At 52.2% G+C, this 25,138-nt stretch overlaps 11 protein-coding genes across 11 annotated transcripts; 7 read left to right on the plus strand and 4 right to left on the minus strand.

Moving 5' to 3' along the window:
- The first annotated feature begins 1,434 nt into the window (after positions 1–1,434).
- Positions 1,435–2,074, plus strand: M406DRAFT_354029 (NAD(P)-binding protein). The gene has a single exon (XM_040922810.1). The coding sequence runs from the start codon at positions 1,453–1,455 to the stop codon at positions 1,864–1,866; it is 414 nt and encodes a 137-aa protein (XP_040780446.1). The 5' UTR covers positions 1,435–1,452; the 3' UTR covers positions 1,867–2,074.
- A 179-nt stretch (positions 2,075–2,253) lies between these two features.
- On the plus strand, positions 2,254–3,949 carry M406DRAFT_354030 (HET-domain-containing protein). The gene has a single exon (XM_040922811.1). The coding sequence runs from the start codon at positions 2,364–2,366 to the stop codon at positions 3,528–3,530; it is 1,167 nt and encodes a 388-aa protein (XP_040780447.1). The 5' UTR covers positions 2,254–2,363; the 3' UTR covers positions 3,531–3,949.
- Positions 3,950–5,069: 1,120 nt separating this feature from the next.
- Positions 5,070–5,699, plus strand: M406DRAFT_65979 (uncharacterized protein; the record flags this gene model as incomplete). Its single annotated transcript, XM_040924958.1, has 1 exon — positions 5,070–5,699. One exon carries the CDS (start codon positions 5,070–5,072, stop codon positions 5,697–5,699), a length of 630 nt encoding a protein of 209 aa, XP_040780448.1.
- Positions 5,700–6,367: 668 nt separating this feature from the next.
- On the plus strand, positions 6,368–7,303 carry M406DRAFT_65980 (uncharacterized protein; the record flags this gene model as incomplete). Its single annotated transcript, XM_040924959.1, has 1 exon — positions 6,368–7,303. One exon carries the CDS (start codon positions 6,368–6,370, stop codon positions 7,301–7,303), a length of 936 nt encoding a protein of 311 aa, XP_040780449.1.
- A 159-nt stretch (positions 7,304–7,462) lies between these two features.
- On the minus strand, positions 7,463–8,841 carry M406DRAFT_270410 (GroES-like protein; the record flags this gene model as incomplete). The annotated part of the gene is made up of 2 exons (XM_040918079.1): positions 7,463–8,232; positions 8,302–8,841. 2 exons carry the CDS (start codon positions 8,839–8,841, stop codon positions 7,540–7,542), a joined length of 1,233 nt encoding a protein of 410 aa, XP_040780450.1. The 3' UTR covers positions 7,463–7,539.
- A 716-nt stretch (positions 8,842–9,557) lies between these two features.
- M406DRAFT_65982 (uncharacterized protein) lies at positions 9,558–10,235 on the minus strand (the record flags this gene model as incomplete). Its single annotated transcript, XM_040924960.1, has 1 exon — positions 9,558–10,235. One exon carries the CDS (start codon positions 10,233–10,235, stop codon positions 9,558–9,560), a length of 678 nt encoding a protein of 225 aa, XP_040780451.1.
- A 3,145-nt stretch (positions 10,236–13,380) lies between these two features.
- M406DRAFT_18892 (family 7 polysaccharide lyase) lies at positions 13,381–14,058 on the plus strand (the record flags this gene model as incomplete). The annotated part of the gene is made up of 1 exon (XM_040915433.1): positions 13,381–14,058. A coding segment is annotated over one exon (678 nt), but the record flags the coding sequence as incomplete, so codon positions are not given.
- Positions 14,059–15,948: 1,890 nt separating this feature from the next.
- On the minus strand, positions 15,949–16,980 carry M406DRAFT_335375 (uncharacterized protein; the record flags this gene model as incomplete). The annotated part of the gene is made up of 2 exons (XM_040921038.1): positions 15,949–15,968; positions 16,131–16,980. 2 exons carry the CDS (start codon positions 16,978–16,980, stop codon positions 15,949–15,951), a joined length of 870 nt encoding a protein of 289 aa, XP_040780453.1.
- A 1,080-nt stretch (positions 16,981–18,060) lies between these two features.
- On the plus strand, positions 18,061–20,088 carry M406DRAFT_65984 (uncharacterized protein; the record flags this gene model as incomplete). Its single annotated transcript, XM_040924961.1, has 6 exons — positions 18,061–18,079; positions 18,126–18,262; positions 18,677–18,848; positions 19,329–19,504; positions 19,603–19,685; positions 19,890–20,088. 6 exons carry the CDS (start codon positions 18,061–18,063, stop codon positions 20,086–20,088), a joined length of 786 nt encoding a protein of 261 aa, XP_040780454.1.
- An 832-nt stretch (positions 20,089–20,920) lies between these two features.
- M406DRAFT_335376 (YWTD domain-containing protein) lies at positions 20,921–21,862 on the plus strand (the record flags this gene model as incomplete). Its single annotated transcript, XM_040921039.1, has 1 exon — positions 20,921–21,862. One exon carries the CDS (start codon positions 20,921–20,923, stop codon positions 21,860–21,862), a length of 942 nt encoding a protein of 313 aa, XP_040780455.1.
- Positions 21,863–22,427: 565 nt separating this feature from the next.
- Positions 22,428–24,508, minus strand: M406DRAFT_343723 (sulfur controller-2 protein; the record flags this gene model as incomplete). Its single annotated transcript, XM_040921909.1, has 2 exons — positions 22,428–24,170; positions 24,293–24,508. 2 exons carry the CDS (start codon positions 24,506–24,508, stop codon positions 22,428–22,430), a joined length of 1,959 nt encoding a protein of 652 aa, XP_040780456.1.
- Positions 24,509–25,138: the final 630 nt, after the last annotated feature.

Here is a 25,138-nt window from a genome sequence, read left to right on the forward strand (position 1 = left end):
CCGAGGTTCTTCTGGTCTCCGCTCTCCGTTGTCCGTCCTCCGTGGCCCGTGACGGACCTGTTCGTGGTCAAGCCGGAAGAGAGAGTGGAAGCTTTGGGTTTTTTTTTGAAAAAGAAGAGAAGAAAAATTCATTTCTTTCCTTCCTTTTTCATTTGCGTTGTGTGGCTGTGGAAGGGGCCAGTGTCTCACCAGCCCGTGCGTCTCAGACGCACCCTGCGATTTCTAGACAGCTTCAGCGAGCAGGCTGGCTCTTTCCTTCCTTCTTTTGGAGCGCAGCTTCCTCAATATAGCCTCTCCCCACAATGTCTCTTTCCCTTCATTCAAATCTAATCTTGTGACCTTCTTTCCCAGCAGAGTGAAGCATTGGTCATCCTTTTGGCCTTCGTTAGTCACGTCAAAGCATGCCGTAATAACGGACTAGGAGATGCTCTGCAATTAATCGACTGTGGCCCGTCGAGGCACGATATTCAGCCATCAGCAATCTGTCACGGTACATCCTCCATTGCAGCCCTGGCCACACCTTTCAAATTTCAGTCGCATTTCAGAGCAGGGACACTGCCCCCTACACCTGATAGAAGAGTTGGTGGTGTTGGAGCCTGTTATTCGCGTGCTCTGGGCGATTGTTTGAAGGGGAATCTTTTCTCTGAATCTTTACTCCTAAAAATTCTACGACAGTCAGAAGTATGTACAAATCGACAGGATACAACTCAGCTATTGGGCCGGCCATCCACGGTCATACCGTCATACGCGATGGTCATGGAAGATCCCTTCATGTGTCACGATCGGGCCAAGACTGACCGAGCATGGCGGGTCGACTGTCGACCTGTATTCTTCCCCTCATGCATCTCATAGTGGCCAACTCTCAAGGTGACGTTGTACGGTTTACACGAGTCAAAATCACGGACATACTTATCAACTGTCTTCCTCGCTTAAATTCAACAGCCAACTCTACAACACATATATCCCCAGAAAGACAAAGAAGAGAAAAAAACACATCTTGAACACAGCTACAGTCACCAACTCCAACAAATCAACATGTCGATGAGCATCGAGGAGGTGGCGGCCCAGCCTCGCCAGCCCAGGCCCGCCCCCGACATCCCGACCAACGTGCTCGAGCAATTCAGCATGAAGGGTCGCGTCGTGGTCATCACCGGGGCAGCAGACGGCATCGGCTACGCAGTGGCAGAGGGCATGGTAGAGGCTGGCGCCGACGTCGCCCTCTGGTACAACAGCAACGACGCTGCTATCACCAAGGCTGCATCCCTCTCGAACGAGTTCGGCATCAAGGCTCAAGCCTACAAGGTTGACGTGACGGATGCTGAAGCGGTGCGCACCACGCTCGAGGCTGTGGTCAACGACTTTGGCGGGAAGGTTGACTGCTTCGTGGCGAACGCGGGTATGGCCATCTCCAAGCCCATCACGGAGCAGACGGTCGACGAGTACCGCCGCCAGATGGCCGTCAATGTCGACGGCGTCTTCTATTGCGCAAAATACGCCGGCGAACTGTTCCGCCGCCAAGGGTTCGGCAACTTGATCCTCACCTCAAGCATCTCGGCGCGCATTGTGAATGTTCCTGTCGACCAGCCCGTATACAACGCCACCAAGGCCTTTGTCACACAACTGGGCAAGAGCCTGGCTAGGGAATGGCGCGAGTTTGCCCGCGTCAACATCGTGTCGCCTGGCTTTTTTAATACCAAAATGGGCGCGTCGGAGAGAGTGTTCAGCGAGGGGTTGAGGATGACGCCGCTGGGCCGGCAGGGAGATGTCAAGGAGATCAAGGCTTTGTATCTTTATCTTGCGAGCGACGCCAGTACTTACATGACGGGCAGTGATGTGCTGATCGATGGTGGCTATACCCTTCCTTGAGACAATCATTACTAAGTATGATACAGTAATCATTCTATGCTTGGAAATGAAGACCAGTCTAGTAAAGGGGAAAGGAGGGGGGGGGGCAGCAAGAGAAGCGGTCAGTCAGCCTGTGTCTCTGTCTCTGTCCCTCTCTCTCTCACACACAAACACACGGGTATTTGTAATGTTAGTAGAGGTAGCCCCTCTTTTATTAGACATGCAGTACTACCCTCCAGTGGCTCCTCTACACTTTAGCTGCAAAATTGCTTATAGTGCAGCAGTGCCGCATTGCTCAGCCGCATTGCTCACCCCGATTGATCTTTTTTCTGGCACATAAGAACATCCCTTATCATGTTGGGGAGGGGGAGGGGAAAGCGCATTCTGAAACCTCATCCTGGTCCTCATCCTCCTTCTCTAATCCCCATTTCCCTCATGGCGTGTCACTGGCTATCGAGCATCAACCATCCTATTCTCCTTAGAGTGGGATTAAAATTTACTGCACGTGACAGTACGTTATGATGGCGAGTCTGAAGGGTCCAGACCCTTACCGGGCGGTTCCCATAGACCCTGGGAAACGCGCCATAAGGCTTGTAAAGGTTCAACCTGGATCCTCACCACCCATCCGCTGCCAATTCATCTCGTGTCTCCTCGAGGACTGCCCCCCGTATATAGCACTGTCTTACACCTGGGGATCCTCAGAACACAAGAGAAATATACAGCTCCAATCGAAAACATGTGCCGTCAGCAAGAACCTGTTCGCATTCCTGTGCCGCGTGAGCCGAGATGCCAACGACTCGTTCTTTTGGATCGACGCCCTGTGCATCAATCAGAGCTGCAACCGCGAGCGCACCCACCAGGTCCGCCTGATGAAAGAGATTTATTCGCGCGCCTGTCGCGTCATTGTCTGGCTGGGCGAGGCCGCTTCCGAATCCTACCACAAAACCATCCACCTCATCGAGGCCACCTACCGCGAGCTGTGCAAGAGCTCACCCGACAGCGCCTGCAGCCTGGACCTGAGCCCGACCGAGCGCGACAACATCATCTCGCTGTATGAGCACGAGTACTGGAGCCGCGTGTGGATCGTCCAGGAGGTCATGTGCGCCAGGGAGCTGGTCATCTACTGGGGGAAACGGACCATCCGCTGGGAGTGCATCGCGCGCGTCTCGGACCTGCCGGCCATCGACAGGCTTGCCTCCAGCCCAGCGGCGATTATCATCCGCGCAAAGACACTGTGGGGTGGCTCGGTGTCGCTGGCGCAGCTGGTGTCGACGTACATCCACCTGCACAGCTCGGATATCCGGGACAAGGTGTTTGGCCTGCTGGGGCTCGCCTCCGAGGAGGATCCCATGCAGGCCGACTACTCCATGACGGCAGAGGATGTCTTCGAGGCGACCTGCCGCGTCGCCTTCCGGTCTGGCTCCCTTGCCCGCTTCTATGACAAGGTCCAGTTCGGCAAGAGCCTGCGGGACGCCCTGGCAGTGCCTTTTACCGACAAGCGCCTGGGGGAGTTGGCCAGGCACACGACACAGAGCTGGAAAGCTAAGCGGCGGAATGAAAAGGTTCATCAGCGCCAAGTTCAGAACTCCATCAATCGCCACTCGACACTGGGACGGGTCCATGGGCGAGCAATGAAGTCTCATGCCCCCGGTTGGCGAGGAGAAAAGAGTTTCTCGGACGGATAAATAATTCGTGTTCCGAGAAGAAAAGAGAAAAAGAAATGAGCGTCAATTTCTACACTCATGTTCCAATGCGGAAATCTCCTGTCACGAGGTTGTCCCCCTTCTTACCACTACGCAGGTTTGAGGCAAATGCAACCTGCTTATATTGACTGATATCCACCCCTACAGGACATATTTGCTGTCTTGTACTTGTTACTTCGACGTATGAACTGACTTTCTTTTTGGTTATATAGCGCATGTGTTTTTGGATAAGGAAAATAGGTAGGCTTCGGTGAAAAGCGGTGTATGCAAGGATATAAAAAAGGAGGGTGGACACGGAGGCATGCAAGGTTTGTTTGTGTGCTATATTTCTCTACATTGCAACAAATAACATAGCCAACATAGTAGTGATAATCAAACTACAACTACAATTAAATGTGTCTAAGTATAGTAGTCTGTCATTCCCCATAAACACTGGCCGTTCATATGTACTACTGAAGATAGCATACGGACGAATTCGCTTTCCGACTCGGTTGAACAAGAGTGTTTTGAGGATCTTTTTGCCAGTGCGGACTGAGTCGAGAAGACCGACCCGTCTCAAGCCTTCGATATCGCCCAGGCTCCATGCGATTTGTTTCGCGATTCCCAGTCGCGTGGGTCGGTCAAGGTGACTTTTACGGCCGTTTAGCATGCACGAAGCGCCATTCATACCGGTTGAGGCACCATGTGCAGTGTCTGTAGTGCCCCTCTTCGGGTCCAGCCGAGCTGACCAAGTCTAAAGGTAAGCATGCGGCCGTAGTACTATCTTCACAACTCTCAAGGCTTCCAACAGCTGCTGCCTGAGAAGCAACCCTTCTAGCCCTGAAGACCTCAACGAACTCCGACCAGGCAGCCCGGTTTCCAGGCTCGCATACGTCACACCTGTCATGCGTCCGAGACAGCATCGTACGTATGTTGTCAGCAATGCCCCCACGTCGCGGCTGTTGAGGTTGGCCGCATGTGGGTCGATTTCGTAGGATCTTACTTCTCAGTGGTTGGGGTCGTGTTCCCGAGGCCTCAGAGGTTCGAACAGCGTTTGACTTTGGGCCATTGTGCACGACCACGGAAATGCGGAAATCCAAGCGGGTGGGAAGCTTTTATCTCCATCAGTACAGCTTAGCTGACAGATCGATCGGATATCGACCGAAGCACGCCAGAGATGCATGCATATACACTCCTGGGGAGATGTATAGGGGACGATGTTCACAGATATAAGTACATCAGCTCTTCTCGGCCACAACGGCCATCTCTCTCTCCCTTCATCACCATCACCAGCTTTCCATTCACTCTCTCTTGTCTTCTTTTTGAGATAACTACTCTGGAAGTAGTACTTCACTTTTTTCATTGCAAGATTGAATTACACCTGGCGTGTACAACTTGCTGTATTCATTTGACCCTCACTCGTTTTGGCAATAGCACTCATTCACAACCAGTTCAAGTTGATCAATTCATTTATCACCACATCACCTTCAATCCTACTCATTCCAAACACCCACAGTACCTCCTTTCCGCCATTCAGTCAAGATGCGCACTTCCAACGTGATTGGCTCTCTGCTGGCCACCATGGTCATGGCTGCCGGTGTCCAAGGCGCGCCTGTCAACAACCAGCGCGACCTCGATACTCTTGACGCGCGTGCGCCTCAGCTCACTGGCATCGTGGATGCTCTTGAGGATGCATTCAAAGGCGTTTCAAGCGCTTCCAAGGGACTAAAGACATCCAAGACTACAGAGAAGGAGGCTCAGAGTAGCAGTTCAAGCGGATCAGGTGGCGAAACTGTTTCCATTTCTTCTGTAGATGCCAAGCGTTCACCTCAGCTCACAGGCATTGTGGATGCTCTCGAGGATGCGTTCAAGGGAGTTTCCTCGGCGTCTAAGGGCCTGAAAACTTCAAAGACTACCGAGAAGGAGGCTCAAAGCAGCTCCTCTAGCAGTTCAGGCGGTGAGACTGTTTCGATCCCTTCTGTAGATGTCAAGCGTCAATTGTCAGGAATTGTGGATGCTCTGGAGGACGCATTCAAGGGGGTTTCGACAGCTTCCAAGGGCTTGAAGACAGCCAAGACTACAGAGAAGGAGGCTCAGAGCAGCACCAGCAGCAGCAGCGGCTCTAGCACCTCTGGGAGTGTTACTGCTGTGATTCCATCTGTCGATATCTAGATGGTGTGTGGTCAAGCAAGTAAGCGTGGGACAATGTTTAGTCTATTATTTTCAAACAAGGAAACTTTTCCAAGAACACAAGTGAATAATTTCAGCAAGAAATGAAGTGGCACAACAATTATCAAGCATTGGGTCTGACAGCATCTTATTTACACGTCTGAAGGACCAAAGGCTCACTCCAAACATTCCATCTTAGTACTCAAAAATTACACTCTCCCCCCCCCCCCCCCCCAAACCAGTGAATATAAGCCTCCAGTGTTTTGGTCCTTCTCTCATCACTTGATCTCATGTTACAATAAGGTTTTGAAGACTTGGAGCAAGTGAATGCCTGCAGTTCACCAAGGATATTATTGCATGCTGCTGATAATGTGAATTGCAGAAATATCTAGTATTGAATGCTATTTGATAAAATTAATTGATGAACATGATTTGCTATATAAACATAATTCGCAACCATTGTTGCCTCCTCCTTCCTCCCATCAACTCGGCTTGTCAGGCATCAAAAAACATTCACAACCCAACCCACATCCAGTCTCATCAATTCTCAACACCAAGACATTGCCTTTCGATAAGGTCGTATTCTCCAGCCTCAGCAGCTATCTCGTCATCATCGATGTTGAATTTCTCGTCGCCATCCTTCTTGAGATTCCTTGGCAAAAGGTTTCGATATGCCCAACAGTGTCCTTCGTAACAGCGGCTTCTCCCGTTACGATTTTGAAACCTCTCGTCCCAACCAAGTCCGTTCCTTTTCGCGACGAGTGCACTTCGAAGACGACGAATCTCGCCACAACGAAGAGGGGGGTGACTTTTACTACTCTAGCACAACCTGGTTTGCGAGAGAGCAAGACAGCCCGAGTCGCCACAACGACAAGTCCGACGATATCACCAACAAAATGTCCACCTCGCCTCCCTCGTTCGAGGTTCCCGAGCCGTGGCGCAAGACCATGGCCATGATCAGCATCAACGCGGGCTTCACCCCCCACCTCATCCTCCACGAGTACTACAAGTGGCAACCCATCCAGGCCGCCACGCAAACCTGCTTCACAATGCTCAACTTCGACCACGACGTTATGGCCATTGAGCGCGGCATCAGGTACATCCACATCTGCTACCGCGACAACGACCCCAGCAAGATCTACCAGATCGTTCTCACCCTCAGAGAGCGGGACCCCGTGACGAAACACGACGCCCTCAACCTCGTCACCCACACCTCGATCCGACACGTCCTAGAGGAGCCTTGTGCCAACTGTCCACTCTGGCTGCTCGCGCGACCGGACGAGCACGACCCGTCGGACGACAGGTTCCACATCCTCCCGTGTTGTGATACCTGGTTCGACTCGATGGATTTCGAGAAGCCCCTTTCCGATACGGAGAAGCGATTTCCTGGCGTTGTGGACCGACTCATCAACGAGCTCCACAGACAGACCAGCCTGCTGGCGGAGAAGGAGGAAGAGCTGGCCATGCTCAAGGGTGCGAATATGGGTGGTGAGAACGGTCTCGCCCGTGTGCGTCAGCCTGGTCAGTTGGGTGCGGAGTCGCTTCTGCAGTGCTGGTGGCTTGGTGCCGTGCTGTTGGGTTTCTTGATCGTGGTCATCCTCAAGTGACCACACAAGACATTGCGTTGCATGGACGAGAGTTATGGCCAGCCAAAAATTTGAGAGTGCCCTTGAATCTTGATCAGACCGAATAGAACATGCCCGCAACAAAATGCATGCAAGGTTTTTCTATTGTAGAATCACGAGAGAGCTGTCGTTCTAAAAGGACGAGTATCAGAACAAGACAATATTGAAATTAAATACAGGCTCTGTAAAACCAGATGGACATATGAAAAAAAAAAAAATCACACAATGGGATCCTCCTCACCTATGCTTGGCCTCCTTTCCGCCTCAATTCTGTATACAAGCTTCTCACCACTGATAGGTCTCATGTGCTCTTCGGTTCTGTCGTTATTCCGACGCGAGACTGCCGTGCCCAACAAACTGAACCCATCTTCCACGATCCTATCTAGGCCGCCTGGCATGATGCGCACCGGGTTTGGCTGCAGAGAACCCAAATCAGACAACCATTTGTAGAAGGCCATCGCAAATGATCTTTTCGCAGGCGATGTCTTGACCACAAAGCCCTGATAAGAAATATCCACGCCAAGACCTTCCCACACTGCGCCATAGAGAGGTTCCGTCGTCACGCCCTCTGTTTCCCACGCACCTGCTGCCCTCGACCTGACGACCGCCATCTTGCCACCTTGCTTGAGGGTGCTGCTGACATCTCTCACCGTCGAGCCCTCCGAGATGGCATCATACGCAAAGTGCACACCACCACCTGAAGCTGTTCGCACCTTCTCAGGCCAGTCTTTGTCGCGATAGTCCACCAGCACATCATACGCATATGGTTCCGCCTTGAGCATTTCCCAGTTGCGCGGGCTGGCAGCCCCAATCAGCCGTACCTTGCGACCACTGACTTCTGCGCTCCTTCGCACCAGCTGGGCGGCATACAGGCCAACGGAGGTCGACGCACCAGCAACGAAGAAAGAAAACTCATCGTCATCGTTGGCACCAGCAGCGTCGACCCTGCTACCTATCTCGCTCTCGACGCGGCGCAGCACACCCTCGTCGCTCTCATCCTCCCATTGGAACGGCGCGTCCAAGCCCAGGCGGAAGAACAAACCCTGCGCGGCCGTCAGGCCACATAAGCTCACAGCTGCCGCTTCCTCAAACGTCACACTGGCGGGGATTCGCCAGACCAGGTCCACTGGACAGACCAGGTACTCGGCAAACGCCCCCGGCCGCTCGTTGACACTGCTCGCTCCCTGCAGAAAGCCAGCAACGCGGTCCCCACGATTGATGCTGGTCGTCAAGGCAGTGCTGGACCTGCGCAGGCGACTGGGCCCGCCGCCTCCGTTGGTGGTGGTGTCGTCATTGTTGGGGGCCGCAGGTGGGCCGCGGGCGACAACGATGCCAGCAAAATCGGAGCCTATGACGCGGCCGGTGCTTCCGAGAGGATGCAAGGTGTACAGTGCGTCGACGGGATTGAGGGCGACGGCTTTGACGGCGATGAGCACCTCGTCTGGGCCAGGGACGGGCATGGGATGGGAGGTGGTCACGGTGCCAGTGGCATTTTCTGCGTCGAGGATGAGGGCTTTCATTTTGGAATGGAGACGGTTATGTTGCTATTCACGTATTGTCCAAGTAGCTAACTGATATTGATCAAGTATCCTGTGACAGATTCCTGAGATATATAGTTTGAAGGTTTAAGAGGCATAAGCAATAGGTGCTGTCATGGTCAATAAACTATTAATCATGAGCACACGTGAAAGATTGACGAAACCTCTGTCTGTGAAACTTCACAAGAATTTACTCTGACATGATCTATAATCATGGACGACAAAGCAAAAGAATGAGGAGAATCGACATTGGCTTTATAAGAATCATCCTTACGTAATGTGGCTGGTTGTTGGGGTCAGTCTTTGGAGGACGGACTAAAGATGATACTGTGGACCTCTAGAGCTTTCCATTAAAGTCTATGGAATATTAGTAAAGTTAGGTAGTATGATGATTTCATACTCCTCTTTTGGCCAGCAAAAACCCTTTCTCGAATCACGTAGAATTCTCTCCACGAGCAACGAACGAATGCATGGGGCAGATGTCATATTGTGTGTAATTATAGAGGTGTTGTTATTATGTTGTGTCGGATCGTGGCAGGAGAGCGCTGTTGGACCCTCTCACCAAATCGATCTCATCCTCGCTATCTTGCTTTCCAGTCTCCAGATGAGTTTGCTTCGCCTGCGAATGCTTCTCTGACGGAACCACCTTTGCCTCTCAAAATGCCTTGAGGTATTGTCTGGACCAGCAGAGCGCATCATCAAAAGGCCTCGATCCGGACAAAATTGGGACATGTCGTAGCCCGAATTGCCGAGTCCCATGCAATATCCACCACCTTGTTCTTGAGAGTACTCCTCCGCTTCTGATACTCCTGCATCATTTCCCACCTAAGCTCTTCATCAGCAGGTGAGATCTCGCGGATGACGACCTGAGGCCATGCTGCTGTCTTGAGGCCTATCCCATCTCCCTGCGCCTCGATCTCAGGCTCATCGTCGATATCCTCAGGGTACTCGGGCAGCGCAGCCGGTTCACGAGCCGACAGGAATTTCAGATGAAAGTAACCCCGTGTCTGGTCCAGGGTTGAGAGCTTGGACCTGTACGTGTGCAGCTCCCTGGCGAATTGGCGGACCTGACCGGCCGTGGGCACCGTCTGGTACTCGGGCCTGGCGACCAGCACCGCGAGGAGGAGGTCTTCCATGTCGCCGTCGCACTCATACGGCTCGTCGATCAGCTGCTCGCTGGTGCTGCTCTCCGCAGTCGCTCGTGCCCTCTCGCAGTCCTCCACCCATCTGCTGACGCGATCGATCTTGTCTTGGTGGAGGGTCCTGGTCTCCTCGCGAATGTCGTTCACCTTTTGCCGGTGGCGCTGGGAGAACTTGAGTTTTGGGGCCGCCTGCGGCAGGTCTGCGGTTGACTGGACAAATGGGTTGACAGTCATGGCGTCTCTGGAAGGGTGTGGGGAAGAGGATGAAATTAACTAAGTGTTGATAATGTTTGGTGGGTATCTTGTGGTAGTTTGATTGATATGTTGCTTGAAATTTTGAAGTATAATTGTCTTGCGACGATTTGATGAAGTCGTGGGAATATTAGAGAAATAAATACAAGGCGCAAGCAAATGAGGAACATGATCGACAGGATCGGGGCCTTCTTCCTCTTCTTTTCTATTCATCCTAGGATTCATTATCATATTGAGGGAAATTTGGATGAGGCACGACTTTCCTTACAACCAGTCGGGCCCACCGTTGAGCAGAACAGCGGTGAATCCATGGGAGCAGGCCCACGTGTCAAGGCAGGGCGGACAACGCACTGCCAGCAAGTACCCAACTCAAAACAGTCACCCGAGATGAAGCTCAGCCCGTGATCCATGGGCACCCCCAGTATGTAATAATCTGAAACGGGATCCACTCCCGAAAACGTTGTGCCACCAAAACAATCTCCGCCTCGTCCTACAGTGGCCGTGGTGGTAGTGGAAGCAACAGAAGAAGCAGAAAAACCGCAGGAAAATTCTGGAAGGACGATAACTCGGCCATGAACCAACCAGGGGGGTGGTCCCACCAGTTGGGATGGGAAATTCTCCACAAAAAGCCACGATGGAGTGGACACTGGAGAAACAATTGTGAACGGACTTCATACTTCATCCAACCTGCCCGGGTACTTCCGCGGTGTAAGATTTGTCTATCTCTCTACAGGGGAACGAAATCTGCCGTGGGTGCGTGCACACGAGTGCAACTTGGCCATGCAGCTCTTTGATTAATGCTCTTGACCCCTGCCGGGAAGGAGACGAGATTTCTGCCAAAATCACAAATTGCTTTCCGAGGTTCCCGTGGCGGTGGTCTTGCGGCTAGGGCGGTCACCGACCAAAAGAATTGCCAACATCACTCCACAGCACACAGAAACAGCTTGGAGCCTTCTTATCAAAGTCGCTTGTGGAGATGGACACGTTGGCCCTTGACCCGTATGGCATGTACTACAATGGAGATCAAAATAGCATCACAAAGCCACCGATGTTGGCCAAGAAAGAGCACGCCACCGGATGCGAACGTCACCCAATGGAAATTTGGGAGGCAAGTAAATGCGAAAACAGAGGCGGTCACGAAGAAGTCGGGGGTGTCTGGAAGGAGAGGATTCCTGGCACTGGCTGGCAGCATGTACATAGCCACGGCTCAACGGAAAAGCGCAAACCGAGGTTAAAGTCATTCACTGAAGCCAATGGCGACGTGGACGAGCTTTGAACAGGGTCAACTGACTTGGCGACTTCCATAGGTTCCTTATCTCTTTGTGTTCCCCTCTCACCGTCGAACGAGACAAGCTGTTACTTACCCATCCCGTTGTCGAGTGCCAAAGTCAGCTCATGCTTATCCATGTTGTGTACTTGCACGCAATCAGTGTCCTACGTGGCCATGCCCCCATAGAAGGTCCGTGGCACTCTATTATTAGCACACCCCCCTCAGGTCTTGATTGTCTGTATGAGACCGCTCATCACACGCATGTAAGGATGATCTCGTGGGTAGTTGAGGCACAAGTAAGCTAAGCCTGTGTGATCGTTTCGGAGGATAGTTCGGATATAATGCTGTGACTCAATATTGACAATTTTGCGGCCCTTGAGAGGAACAATGAACCGTTGCCTTGGATCAAAAAACATCCTTGGTCTGAAATTATTGACTGCGATGCAGGTTGACCCCGGGTAACAGCTTTGAGCCTTTGAATGCGAATGTAATGTGGAGCTAGAAGAGGCAATTAAGTTGCAAGAAGAGCCTTATATTACAAACTTGTATAATACGTCCCAGTCCAAGGCTGCCTGTTAAGTAGGTGGGATGCAGTATAAGAACTGGGAAAGACGCTGCTTTTCTCTGGTTTTCAATTAGTTATCGTATTCACAAACAGGGATTCCGCGGGTTATAGCTTGAGCCTTAAAACTGTTGCTATAGTGGGCTTCTATTAATCCTATCCTCATCTGTCCGTTAAAAGTCAGACGCGAGGCTGTCGGCTTTGGATCAACCGTATTCATTTCATAATCACAGACTTCAAGCGTGGCTATATGTGAACCTATCAGCCACATGCATCGAGGACTTAAAGACGTCCATCTCATCACAAAGACGTCGTGATCTAATAGACTATGTTAATCAATAGGCTGGTGTATCACACATTTCCTGATCTCAGAGGCGAGTCATAGGGGACCAATCATATAGCCAGCTGTACTATCTTCAAAGTGGTTTTTGCGCCTTCTCGTCCACATGAGAGTCTCATACAGAGTTCTGTCAGTCTATCGATAGACAAGGGCAATATGCTTGGGGCTTACAAACACATGGTCGAATCACGAACAAGAATACCGAGTACAAAAGCGCCAAGGTCTGAGTGGCGCTGCATGCTTGATAATCCGCTTTTCCCATCCAGCCTAGTCTGGCCAGCATTCATCCTGGCTGGCAAGAAGCCTTCACCGCATCCAGTCTGTCAGAACCAGGAAAAGTGAGCCAGAGCCTAGAGCTCGTATCGGCCCTTTCGGTCCTCGACGATATACCATGTGAATCTAGTTGCAGTGCCCACCCTGTGTAATATTTTTTTTTTTTGCCTCCTACAGACCGTATCAAGTATAGAGATTGTGATAGTGCCGGCGAGCTTACACACCAGACACACCACGTGAGGAATACTATGTGCTGTGATGGGATAGCTGCCTCGACATCATACCGTCGGGACGTCCTCTCTTACAGTGCTGCTTACTCACGTCCTCCAGGACGAGTTAGACTAAGCATATCGCGTGCCTATACAGTCCAGTAAAAGGCGATCGATAGTCGCATAAACATCACAAATGTGCACTATGGCTTTATGGATTCTTGATTAGAATACGAGGCTGACTGTGCATGGATATTCCAGACAGTATAGATCGAGGCAATTACCAATGTCTACATGAATGTCTAAGGACAGAGAAGTATATAATGACACCAGGTCTTCAGACTTTCCGTATCTCAGATAGCTCGACATGCCTCATGTTCTTCTCTGAATTGTTTAATTCCAAGATGGGTCTTTCTTCCTACTTCCTCTACGCTGGCCTATTGGCTGGCCTCGCGTCCCCGCGACATGTCACCGCTTTGAATCCGGCATGCGCACCAGGAGGCAATTTCGACTTGAGCATCTTCAACCTCCAGCTTCCCATCGCGGACTCATCCGGCGGCGTCACTACGATCCCAGCCTCAGAGCTCGAGGGCTGCGACGGGTTCCAGGATCAGTACTTTTTCACCAACACAGCCGACGGATCGCTTGGAATGAAAGTGCCCGGAACTCCTGCGGCCACGGGCTGCGTGACGACGTCCGGCAGCTCACACTGCCGCACAGAGCTGCGCGAGGATAGCCCGTCGAGCTGGTCGCCGTATGATTCCGTCAACAGACTTAGTGCCTCGCTCACGGTCTTCGACGCTGGGGGCTCAACGTGCGTTGGACAGATCCATATCGACGACAGCATCTCTTCGAAACCGGTCTGTGAGCTGTATTACTATGACAGCGGAGCGATTGTGATGGGCGTCGAGCAGACCACGGCAGGAGGGAATCAGGTCACGACCACTGTCGGGAGCGTTCCAGTCGGCACAGCGTTTTCCTACGAGATCCGATATGAGAACAACGAGTTGTCGGTGCAGATCAATGACGATGGCTTCCAAGTATTGTCGACCTATGAGCTTGACGGTCCAGACTCATACTTCAAAGTTGGGAATTATTTGCAGGGCGACTCAGCGTCGGACGTTCACTTCTACTCGATTGACATCACGCATTCAGACAGCGGGTCGTGCACTATAACCCAGCCGAGCAACACAGATGACAACACGGTCACCCTGAATTTGTACTCTAGTTCCTGCTGTGACAGCGCTTTCGAGACCATCACAATAGGCAACCTGAGCGTCTGCCACCAGGCGAACGAGGCGTTCAGCGCGCTGACGCAGGCGGTTGGGCAGGATCTGTTCGGAAGAAGCATTCACATTCTGGTGTATGAGGATGTTGCATGTCAAGATGCCGTTGCTGAGACAATCAATTTGACCAACACAAATGAATGTTGGGAGGATAGTGGTGCTTCTTGGAATAGCTTTCAGGTTGCAGTGTCTTAAGCGGCCACTCGTTTGCAAGCCATGATGATTGCAATCATGCTAAGAAATGAATAACTATTTATACTTACTATCCATATTGAATTATGAAATACTTTGAAAGCCACGCTCTGCTTGTAAAGTGAGCATACATTTATTTCTGTGCTGTGGTGCCTGCCTAGAGTGCCAGGTCATTCTGATACCAAGGCAAAAACAGGCAATCCATGGGAGCACAATAGTATTTGGTCGTGATTGAGCGTAGGATTGCTGATCAAAAATTAGTAATATGTACTGATGGTTGTTTGTGGCTTGATGGCTGGCAGGCTGGCAAGTTCTCAGAACCGTATTCCTCGTTCTGATGGGCGTCAGTGTTGCCGACTACAAAGAGTGGTTAGAGGATAAAGTACATGCTGCTCTGTACTATTTACCCGACCAAAGATTGTCACAACTCCTCTGGAAGATGCAGATTTCGTTGCAGATTTTAGACGAATCAACGTGTGCTATGCGAGCTGGGCTTCCAACGTGTACTCCAATGTAAATCTGACATTTCCAAGTACGCAGGGATTGAGGATACTGAGAACAAGCCTTGCTCCTCGATCATACGATATTTAGAGAATATGTAGTCGACATTGAAGTAACATAGCCGAGAATCGATCTCGTAACGAGGCGTAAATGGACAGGTGCTAATAATAAATAGAGCACAGTCCCTATCTCGGGTGATCTACGAGACTACGACACAGCCTAACCATTTTATGAGATTGAAAACTGACGTGTCACCACGCTCCAAACCCTATCACTGAGCATATATCAAGCATGAAGATTCCTGCTGTCACCCACAGCATCCCGAGCCTTCCTGCCACCCTAGGTCGAGTGTGATATAGGCTCATTGGGACTCAGTACCATGCACCCTGTCACATGCCTGTTTCTCAAATGGCCGCTTGCAGCAGCTGCATTGGATCAACAACGGTTCCCAGAGAGTCACCAACATATGTGAAGAAAGGTCTGCATGTTAGGATCATAGGGGATTCTTTGCTTCATCGGACGGGATTTCGGCACCACCTCTTAGAAGACCACCAAATTTAAAAAAATATCGCCCAGCAGATTCGCCGCGAGTTTTTTCTTTTCAGTCCATGCCTCGGAGAAACCCTTCAACCTTGGCATGGCCATAATATCCACACCACAGCACGGCGACAGGACTGGGGCGGAGCATGGTAATGGGCTCTTCCAGACGTGTCCAACCTCAGCTGGCTCCAAGAAGACTATCGGCGGGTCAGACTTCAGCTTGGTGGGCTCCTTGGGCGGGAGTAGTGGATCCACATACAGTGGTATATCATTGGCTTGTTAGGCAGGACTTCAAATTTAGCGACCGACTCAAGATAAATTAACCTCACTAGTCCACGTGTATACCCCCAATTGCAGTCCAGACCAGCAGGGTAGGGAAGCAACTAAGGTTTCACAGGAGCCGGTTTACCGCGACGAATTCACGATCCGCACCTGAAGGCGTGAGCGGCTACGCTGTACGATGCAGAATACATAGTGGAACATTCCATGGCTGGCCACAGGAGCCATCTATCCTATATTGCCCTATCCTATATTGCCAGTAACTAATTCCAAAAGTCAAGAAGATAATACCTGATAATTCTCAAGTCCGTTGCCTCAAAGCAGCCCGACCATTGTAGATGCATTTGGGGACAGCGAGTAGTCCACTTGATGAGACTGTACCCAGGGTGCTGCTCCTCCGATGCGAGTAGGGAGCAGAAACAAACCAAGCAACCAAAGCGGGAACAACTTCCACGACAGAGAGTCTCCCTTTTGCGTCCTGTCTCTGAAGAAATTCCCAACCATTGCAAGCCCAGCAGCCCAGGCGGCGAGACTTTCGCGAGGCCCTGCCTCCCAGAACCAGCAGGCAATTGCAGTCCAGGTTGCGACACCGACTGCCAAAACCACCCTGGCATTCATATCACCAATCAGGAGCGGTATAGTTTTGCGATTGGCAGCTTTATCTCCCACCATGTCCCGGAAGTCCTGAGCGTGGCTCATGGTGGTGATGGCCGAGGCGAGAATTAAGAGCCAGGTAGCTGCCTTCATATCGCCAGAAAAGATGGAGTGTCCTGTGACCACTTCGAGAGGCCCTGCAAAGAAGCAGGAGAATCCAAAGGCGTTGAGGACGTTCTTGAGGAAGGGATTGTTTGATCCTCCTAACTCGTTGTACCACAGGCATAACGTCGTTTCCACAAGACATGGGACCAGTCCTCCAGCGTTCAACGAGACGAGGAAGACGACTGGATACATGCAGTACATCATCCAAGTTGCTTGTTGGGAGGTCAGGCGCCCTGATGGGAGAGGCCGCCAGGGCTTGTTGATGGCGTCTTCGGCGATGGAAGAAGCATGCCGCTGGTTGTGAAGGTTGAAGAGAAATAGATGGCTCCAGGACCACAGGAGCATCGAAGGTGCAGACGCTAATATTTGTTGGAGGGAGAGAGATGGTCCCATGGCGAACGCAGAAGCGACAGAGGCGTTCAGCGCGCCGAAGAGGAAGCCCATATAAATGGCGACTTTGATGTCATTACGGCTGAAGAGATAGATGGTTTCAAGGTGATATAGTAAGGATTCCATGGTGTCATGCCGTAGCAATCAAGCAAGGTAATAGTAGACACTTGAACGACGGATGGCTTCTCAGAATTAGGACAACCAGCACGTCCATCGTCCTGGCTTCTGGATACGATACCTGATATAAATATTGTCAAGACCTTGGGCTAAGCCCCTCCCCCTCCCCCTCCCCCTTTCAACGGAACCTACCGCCTAAGAATAGATCTCGTCAGGTAGCGTATCATTCAGCATACAAGCGCCTAATGAAATTTTTGGAGGCCTATTCTTTTATCATTGTGTCCCCTCTCTCGAGCCTCGACCGCTCACTAAGAGAAGAGACGAGACCCACCACAGCGGTCTCGCCCAAGCCGCGTTATTGATGAAACTCGGTTGCTGCGGAGCCCTATCAAGACGCCTGACAAAGTATGTAGTACCGTAATTATCTGCATTGCAGAATACTTAGCATGTCATGATGATGTTTTGTGTCCTCCTATGTTCAGATTCATCGTCTTTTCTGAGTTGGCAGGCCCCAAGCTGGAGGAGCACGATGAGAAAGGTCTGAGTGGATCAAGCCGAGTACGGTTCTCAGAACGTCAGGAATTGATGATTTGACCAACCCTGCTTTTCTCTTAGCTGTACAAAATCACCGTGCATCCAAATGTCTGCCAAACCAGATGAAGCTTCCCACGAGAGCAAAATCTAGTCCCTGGTCAGTATCGAATAGGTCAGAGCACATGCATGTGCCTCACAAAAAGCAAACCCTGCAAGAACCAGTCCGAATACGTGGGGGCTGAAACCCCTAGAGGAAGAGAAGCCCTATGCACAGCTGCTGAGGTGTGGATCAGCACGAGTTAGCCACCTCGTGGCAGTGATAGGTACCCAGTAAATAGGGTAGCACTGGTTGTTGTGATTGGCTACGCATGCATGATTGAGTGCTGTCCAGCGATACTTGTGGAGTTGCCCCCACTCTCCACACTACCGACGCGCTGGTTCTCTCCCTATAATGGAGAATCGAACGAGTGTCTATCGTGGTGGTTGCCTAAGTATTTTAGTTAACCTCCTTTTTCTCTCTCAATTCGAAGGACTTTTCCTCATGAGTCGAGAAGTATGCACAGCCCAAAGAAGTGTGCGTCTATAACCACCCAATGATGCACAGTGCTTCGCAGTCGCAGGCAGAAGCATACCATTCACCGCCCCATTGCTATGCACGGACGGACAAATCTATTATCGGGTGGGATCAAAACCCTGCAGTGTGCTCAAATCTGGGCCGACGACCAAGCACATTTTGGCTGAGGACAACTGTGTCATAGTATGTAGTACTAAGTAGTATCTCGAGATCAACGGCCAAAGGGTGCCAAATAATTAGATCCAGCAGGACGTCCGGAAATCCCGACATAGCACCATCGCTTCTTCATTTGATTATCTGGTGCATCCTTACAGCCGATTTACCCGCTTTTTATATTCGCCCACTCGTAGTCAAGAGTCCTTACACGTGAGAAACGATATCATCGTATATGTATGAATTCACTATTGTCGGAGGCGGTTCAGCTGACTGGCGATTTCGGACTGAGCCTCAAGTAGTTCCGCCCTCTCATATGAGCTATTCTCTCTCTCTCTCTCTCTGTCTCTCTCACTCACTCTCTTTCTTCTTGTCGAGGGGCAAGAAAGATGCTCAAAATCCTAACAGGTGAACCACAACACATGACTGTGTGTCTTGGACTAGGACAAAGCGCTGGGCAAAACGAGCGCCACCAATGCTCAAGACTTCAGCCATTCTACCAAGGGAGTCATCAAGTTCTGGGAGGCATTCGGTAACCAGGCCTGGAACTGGAACACCCTCAAGACGTATTTGTCCAAGCCTCTCGGTATTCAAAGGTGGTTCTGTGCGAGGGCTAGTGAGTCACTGGCCCAGGGCCGTGCACGGCCCCGCCAGCCAGCCAACAAGCCCGAACTGCTGATAGCCTCAATTAGCTGCTCTCGTGGCTTTCTCTTTTTCTCTTTTCTCCTCAGCGCATAGCAATATGAGCCCTTTTGCCCTCGCATGGGTCCTCCAAGAACGATGCCGCAAAGAACCATATCCAAACCTCATTCTCCGGCAACGCCGAGCATCCCATAAGCCAGGCCTGGGCAGACGCTTCCAGGAACGGTGGACAATGCATGTCTGACAATCCGTTTCTCTCCAAGTCAAAAGATATCAGGGCATTTTCCTGCTTGTCTAACATTGACCCGGTGACCAAGGAGAGAAGCTATGCTGTCCTCTGCCTCCTACTACCTTGACAAGGATTGCGAGAACGTTCACATGACCACCAATGCATATGTTGGAAAGATTCTTCTCGATCAGGGTACTAATGCAGCTAGTACTACTGATGCTGAAGCTAATGGCATCCAGGACACGCACGAGGGTGAGCCCAGGCCCGTCAAAGCCACCAAGGAGGCCATCCTGTCTGGAGACGTCTTCCAGTCCCCCAAAGTCCTCGAATTATCTGGCATCGGTAATGCAGACTTGCTCAAGAAGCACAGCATTGCCAGTGTTGAGGATCTGCATGGAGTAGTAAGTCATGGTGACATTTGAAACCAAGCCAGATGTCCTCGCGTCTTTTATTAGTATTGACTGATAATAAAGGTTTATTAATTATCCTCATTTTATAGGGAAAGAACTTGCAGGATCATTTGGTCTGTTATATCAGTTTCGAAGCCGAGGGCGATGTTGCGTCTGTCGATGCCCTGGTTAGGTAAGAGCCCGAGGCCCTTGGCCAAGCCATGCAAGGGTACGGAATAATCGAACGCGGCCTCCTTAGTTCAATTACAAGCAATACCTACACACATCTTTCTACCGAGGGAGAAAGTGGTTGTTGTAGATCATGAGTTAATGGTGTTAGTAAGTGAACCTCTCTTCTTCTTTTCATTTCTTTACTGGCCTCACGCTCCTTGAATAGTGGGACTAAGAATCTGCGAATGAGGGACGCAAGTGTGATTCCCACTGATGCCCGCAGCGATGTGCAGGCTACCGGGTACGCTATTGCGGAAAAGGCGGCCGAGTTGAGCAAAGGTGCCTCCGGGGCAGCGACCGAGACAATTAGGACAAGTGACTACTCTTTCCTTGTCAAGTTGCTCGAGGCTCGACCATCCACATGAGATCCCACACCTTCTTATCTGAGTTACGAGAATTTGAAAAATGTTTGCAATGTCATGACAAAGTTTGCCTTGGATCAAAGCATTGGTATCCCGTCGTTGCAGCGGGAAATGTGTGGTCCAATTATATAGGACGTCGTAATTAGCCTTCGAGAGTCTCGCACATATTCTCGGCCCATCAATGGATAAGGCATTCTTATCTAATGAACTTGGACTTTATACTATGGCACTATCACCTTCTTTTTTTCCCTTCTTTTCTTCTATTTTCGTCTTTTTTTATTGGGGCAGACATCATCGACAGGGTTGTCAAGCCTTCTCGGTGCCAAAGGTGACGTTTGAGGTCGGCACACTGAGTTACATTTGGTCTTCTTACTCCGGGCGGCTCGTCATGATCGCCCCGGGCAGCTCCACCAGGTCCGCTATCATGACTTGTGATTTCAACTACGTAGTGCAACGGAGGGACTCCGAACCTCGTGCCGTGCAGTGAAAAACAGCCTGGAAACAACATCGAGATGTGGAAAAGACAGGGCTAGGTGACGGTCTTGTCCCGACTGATGAGATCGCAAAGATTCTTCAAGCAGGCAGGGAACGAGCGTGTGATGATAGAATTATATCATATCGCAATTGAGGACAGGAATAAATGCCATGATACCAAATTGATTTCTGCCATTGCCAAACTCTCAAGTCTATTCTGCCTGTTGAATGAAGTAAATCTGTCTCATCAGAACCCCCTCAAGCCTTCTTCAAATCGTCACAATTTCCTCGTTGCCTCAACACTCGTCCACCATCATCATCGTCATCATCAAGCCCAACCCTTCCCTCGATCCACAAAACCATGGGCTCCCAACCACCACCCACACAACGCCTATACTTCCTCGACACAGACCTCTCTCACCCGCACCCAAGACAAGGCCGCATCCTCTCCTGCCACCCAGACGGCACCAACCTCCAAACCATCATCGACAACCTGCCCGGCCTCCCCGACAGCATCACCCTCGACCGCGACGCAGGCCACATGTACTGGACCAACATGGGCGGAGGCCACACGCCGCGGCTCCCCACCGGCTCCATCGAGCGCGCCAACCTCGACGGCTCGGGGCGCAAGGTGGTCGTCCCGCCCGGCACACGGGGCGTCTTCACGCCCCAGCAGATCACAGCCAGGGGCGGGACGCTGTACTGGTGCGACAGGGAGGGGATGAAGGTGATGCGGTGCAGCAAGCCCGACGGCGCCGACCTCGAGACGCTCGTCTCGACGGGCGACACGGACGAGGAGAGGGGCGATCCGAGGAGGTGGTGCGTCGGCGTCGCGGTCGACGAGCCGAGGGGGGTTTTCTACTGGACACAAAAGGGCGGATCTGCGGCGGCGGCGGCGGCGGCGGACGGTAGCACGAGTAACGGCAAGATCTGCCGGGCGCGCATTCAAGGCCCGCAGGGTGCTTATCCAGAGAAGAGGTGGGATGTGGAGGTTGTGTTTGACGGCCTGCCTGAGCCGCTTCACCTCGATATGGACGAGGAGAGCCAGTCGCTGTACTGGACGGATCGTGGAGGCCCCAAGGGCGAGAGCAGGCTGAACAGGGCGGCTGTGGGAATGGGAGGCGTGCCGCAGGTGCTGGCGACTGGGCTGCGCAAAATCATCGGCCTGGCGGTTGATAGAGAGGCAGACATGGCTTATGTCACTGATCTGGCGGGCGGTGTGTACGCCATCGACATCAAGACGAGAAGGAAGACAGCCTTGTTCAACAGGGTAGGAGATATCACAGGTATTGCGCTGGGATGATGATACAGGTCACAGGTCACAGGTCACAGGTCACACCAGACATAGCAGAGAGAAGAAAACATCTCTAGTGTGTATGTTGTGTAAAATCCATTTGGTTTTTCATATCCAGTCGCGGCGGGAACCAATTGCGGCTCTAGCTATAGGGGTGGCATTTCCCTTGCCAATACCCTCCCAGTTCCAATCCTCTAAACACCTTGATATGCAAATGTACCACTTATTGTGGTTTTCTGTATGCCGTCACCCTGTTTGTTGATCCCGAAAGAACCTCCCAACGATAAAAGCCCTGTTCCCAAACCCTTTTTCCCAAAGGAGGAAGAGAAACGAAAGAAGAAGAAAAGAAGAAACCCAACAAATAAAAAGAAGAAACAAGTAATTCCCAAAACGCCGGCGATCCTGAGATCGATGCTACCAACCTATCCCGGTTCCTAAAGATCAAAAGTGGTATAGGCGCGCTCTCCCCAAGATAAAAAGGAAAAGAAAAGATCTGAAAAGGATCCCAAAATGTGTAAAAAAAAAAATAAAAAATAAAAAAACCCAAAAAAAAAACCCCCCCCCCAGATTACTCTCAAGACGCCGACGGCGTGCTAGGGCTGGTTGACCGCCTACACCCATCACTCAACTTGAAATTATACAATCTCACTTCTCCATCCTCGCTTCCAGATGCCATGAGGGCGTCAGATACAGCGACGGATGTCACAGGGCCGGTGTGGCCTGCAAAGGTTCCCGTGCATCGACCGGAGCGTGGGTCCCAGGTCTTGACCAGGCTGTCGTTGGCACCGGTGACCATCCTCAGGCTGTCGGATTCGACAGACCAGATGCCCTCCAGATGACCCCACTGGTCGCGCACGACGTTGCCGGTGGAGGTATCCCACAGCTTCAGGCCGGCGTCGAGCCCACCAGAGAGGATGTAGCGGGCAGGCAGGGGCCGATCCGGGTTGTCCACAAAGCCGGGTCCATACGTCGCCCGCAGTTCCAGGTCGGTGACCTGTCCACCGATCGGAGAGGAGCTCTTGCCGCTGGCAACGGACATGGTGTCGGTGGAATCGTGAGCGGCGGCTGCGGCGGCTGGGTCCTCATCAGGCTCGAAGTCGTGAGGCAGGCCGAGGACCTGCTGCACGTGGCCGACGTGGCCTACGAACTCTCGGATGATCTCACGCGTGTCGAGGTCCCAGAGCACGATGGTGCAGTCGTCGGACGCGGAGAGCAGGGTCCGGCTGACCATGTCGACCTTGACGTTGTTGACCCAGTCGTCGTGATGCTTCAGGCAAAACGTGGTGCCCGTCTTGAAGTTGTACACCCGGATGGTGTGGTCAATGCTCCCGCTGGCCATCACATCGCCCTGGAAATGCGCCGATATGACACCGTCGGAATGGGGCGAAAGGGTTCGGACACACTGGCCCGTGCGCCAGTTCCAGATCTTGACCGTCCCGTCCAGGCTGGCACTGAGCAGCTTGTGGTTGTCCATCTGCAGGGACCGGATGCCGCGGGTGTGGCCGGTCAGGGTCCTGACCTCCTCGCCAGTCTCGAGATTCCAGATCTTGATGGTATTGTCGTAGGACCCAGTGGCCAGGGTAGTATCGTCCCAGATTTGCAGGCAAGTCACGCCATTCGTGTGACCCTTGAACGTCTTGAGCGAATAGCGCATGAGCTTCCAGTTGACACCGATCTGCCACCGGTCACGGTAGATATCCTTCCAAGGCCGCTTCTGACGAACGGCATCCTCGGCTGTCGAGTCGCTACGAGACACGCACCTGCGCTTAGAGGCAAAGTCATCCTCGTCGTCGTCTAGGCTGCGCTTTGGTGAGCTCGGCACCTTTGGTGAGTTCGGTCGGGGTAGTGTTGGTGGCGAGAGGGGGATGAGGCTCAGAGAGGCCGACTCTGTCGACTTCTGGGCAGCCGCAAGCTGTCGCCGCCGTGTCCAGTTGCGCAGCCTGTTCCTCTCGAGGAGCGGCAGGCCCCAGCCACACTTGGTGCACTGCCTGTCGATGTGCTGCTCGCACATTCTGTGCCAGACATCGTCATCATCGGCCAGCTGACGCCACTGCCTTGAGACCTGGGCGGCCTTGCACAGCGACACGGTGTCGAGGTGGGACAGGATCTTGAAGGAGATCTCGACAGGGAGGGCAGAGATGAAGTCAATCTTGAGCTGGGCCTGGACCTCTCGGGACACGAGGCTCAGCTGGGGAAAGCAGGACGACGACAGGATCCCCTGGATCATCAGCTCCCTGTGCTTGCCGGGTGCGGCGGAGAAGAGACTCCAGACGTGAGTAATGGCTTGTTGGTCGGCTGAGGGGAGTTTCTCAAGTTCCTATTGCGGCGGCATCCATGTCAGCGACGACTACTTTTATACAACCAACCCCAAACATGAGGTCGTGATGTGGAGGTAAGGTTTTTTTTTTTAAAAAAAAAAGGGGGGGGGGGGAAACGTACGGTCTGAATCATAGCCATCTTGTCCTCGTCGGCGGCCTTGCGACACTTGGAGTCGGGGCGGTGACGGTAGCAGTACTTGCTGTTCCAGTTCTGGGAGAGCGGTTGCTCATGGTCGTGGGTGTGGGAGGCATCGATCTTGGAGACGGGTGCATAGAGGCTGGGAACATGTTCCTTGAGGAAAGGGGTGACCGTCTGGCCAACCAAAGCAGAGGGCATGTTGGAGAGACGGGACTTGTCCTCAAGCTCGTCACCCGGTCGTCTCCTCTCGCAGTTGAGCTCCTTAAGCCTGGCCCTGTCAACTGCAGCGCTGGGTTCTATCTCGCCGTCATCGGTTACTGGAGGGCTGGCGGGGTACTGCAGGCGAGCTTGGAGGATGCGATCGTGGTGATAATGTTGCTTGGCCTTCAAAGGGGTGCCATCGGTGGTGAGAGAGCTACGGCGCGGAATGGCCATGGAATAAGAAGATGGGCGGTCCATGGCGTAGTTCTGGTCGGCTGGCATGGTGTGTGGGGGGAGGTAAACGGGTATTTCGAGAAAATGGTTGCGCGGTAGGCGTTGGGCGGGACAGGGGCCAGCTCGATGCTGGTCCAATGTCTTTGGTGAAATATTGCGCCAGATGTCAGATTAAACTGCCATTGGGGGAGGATCTGGGTAGTGATGCAGCCAGGGCTTGCAGCAGGGTTCCGATGTTTTAGGCGACAAACCGCCTGCTGAACGAGTCGGTCAGGATGAGGTTGAGACAGCTCAGGATGGCGTGCTGCCACTTCACACTTGCCCACACACTGGCGACGGTTGTGCTGGGAAAGACGCGAGCAGGCGGGGCGCACTGGACTTCCCCTGGGAGGG

This window comes from Cryphonectria parasitica (assembly GCF_011745365.1).
Source record: "Cryphonectria parasitica EP155 unplaced genomic scaffold M406scaffold_1, whole genome shotgun sequence".
NCBI classification, from domain to species: Eukaryota; Fungi; Ascomycota; class Sordariomycetes; order Diaporthales; family Cryphonectriaceae; genus Cryphonectria; species Cryphonectria parasitica.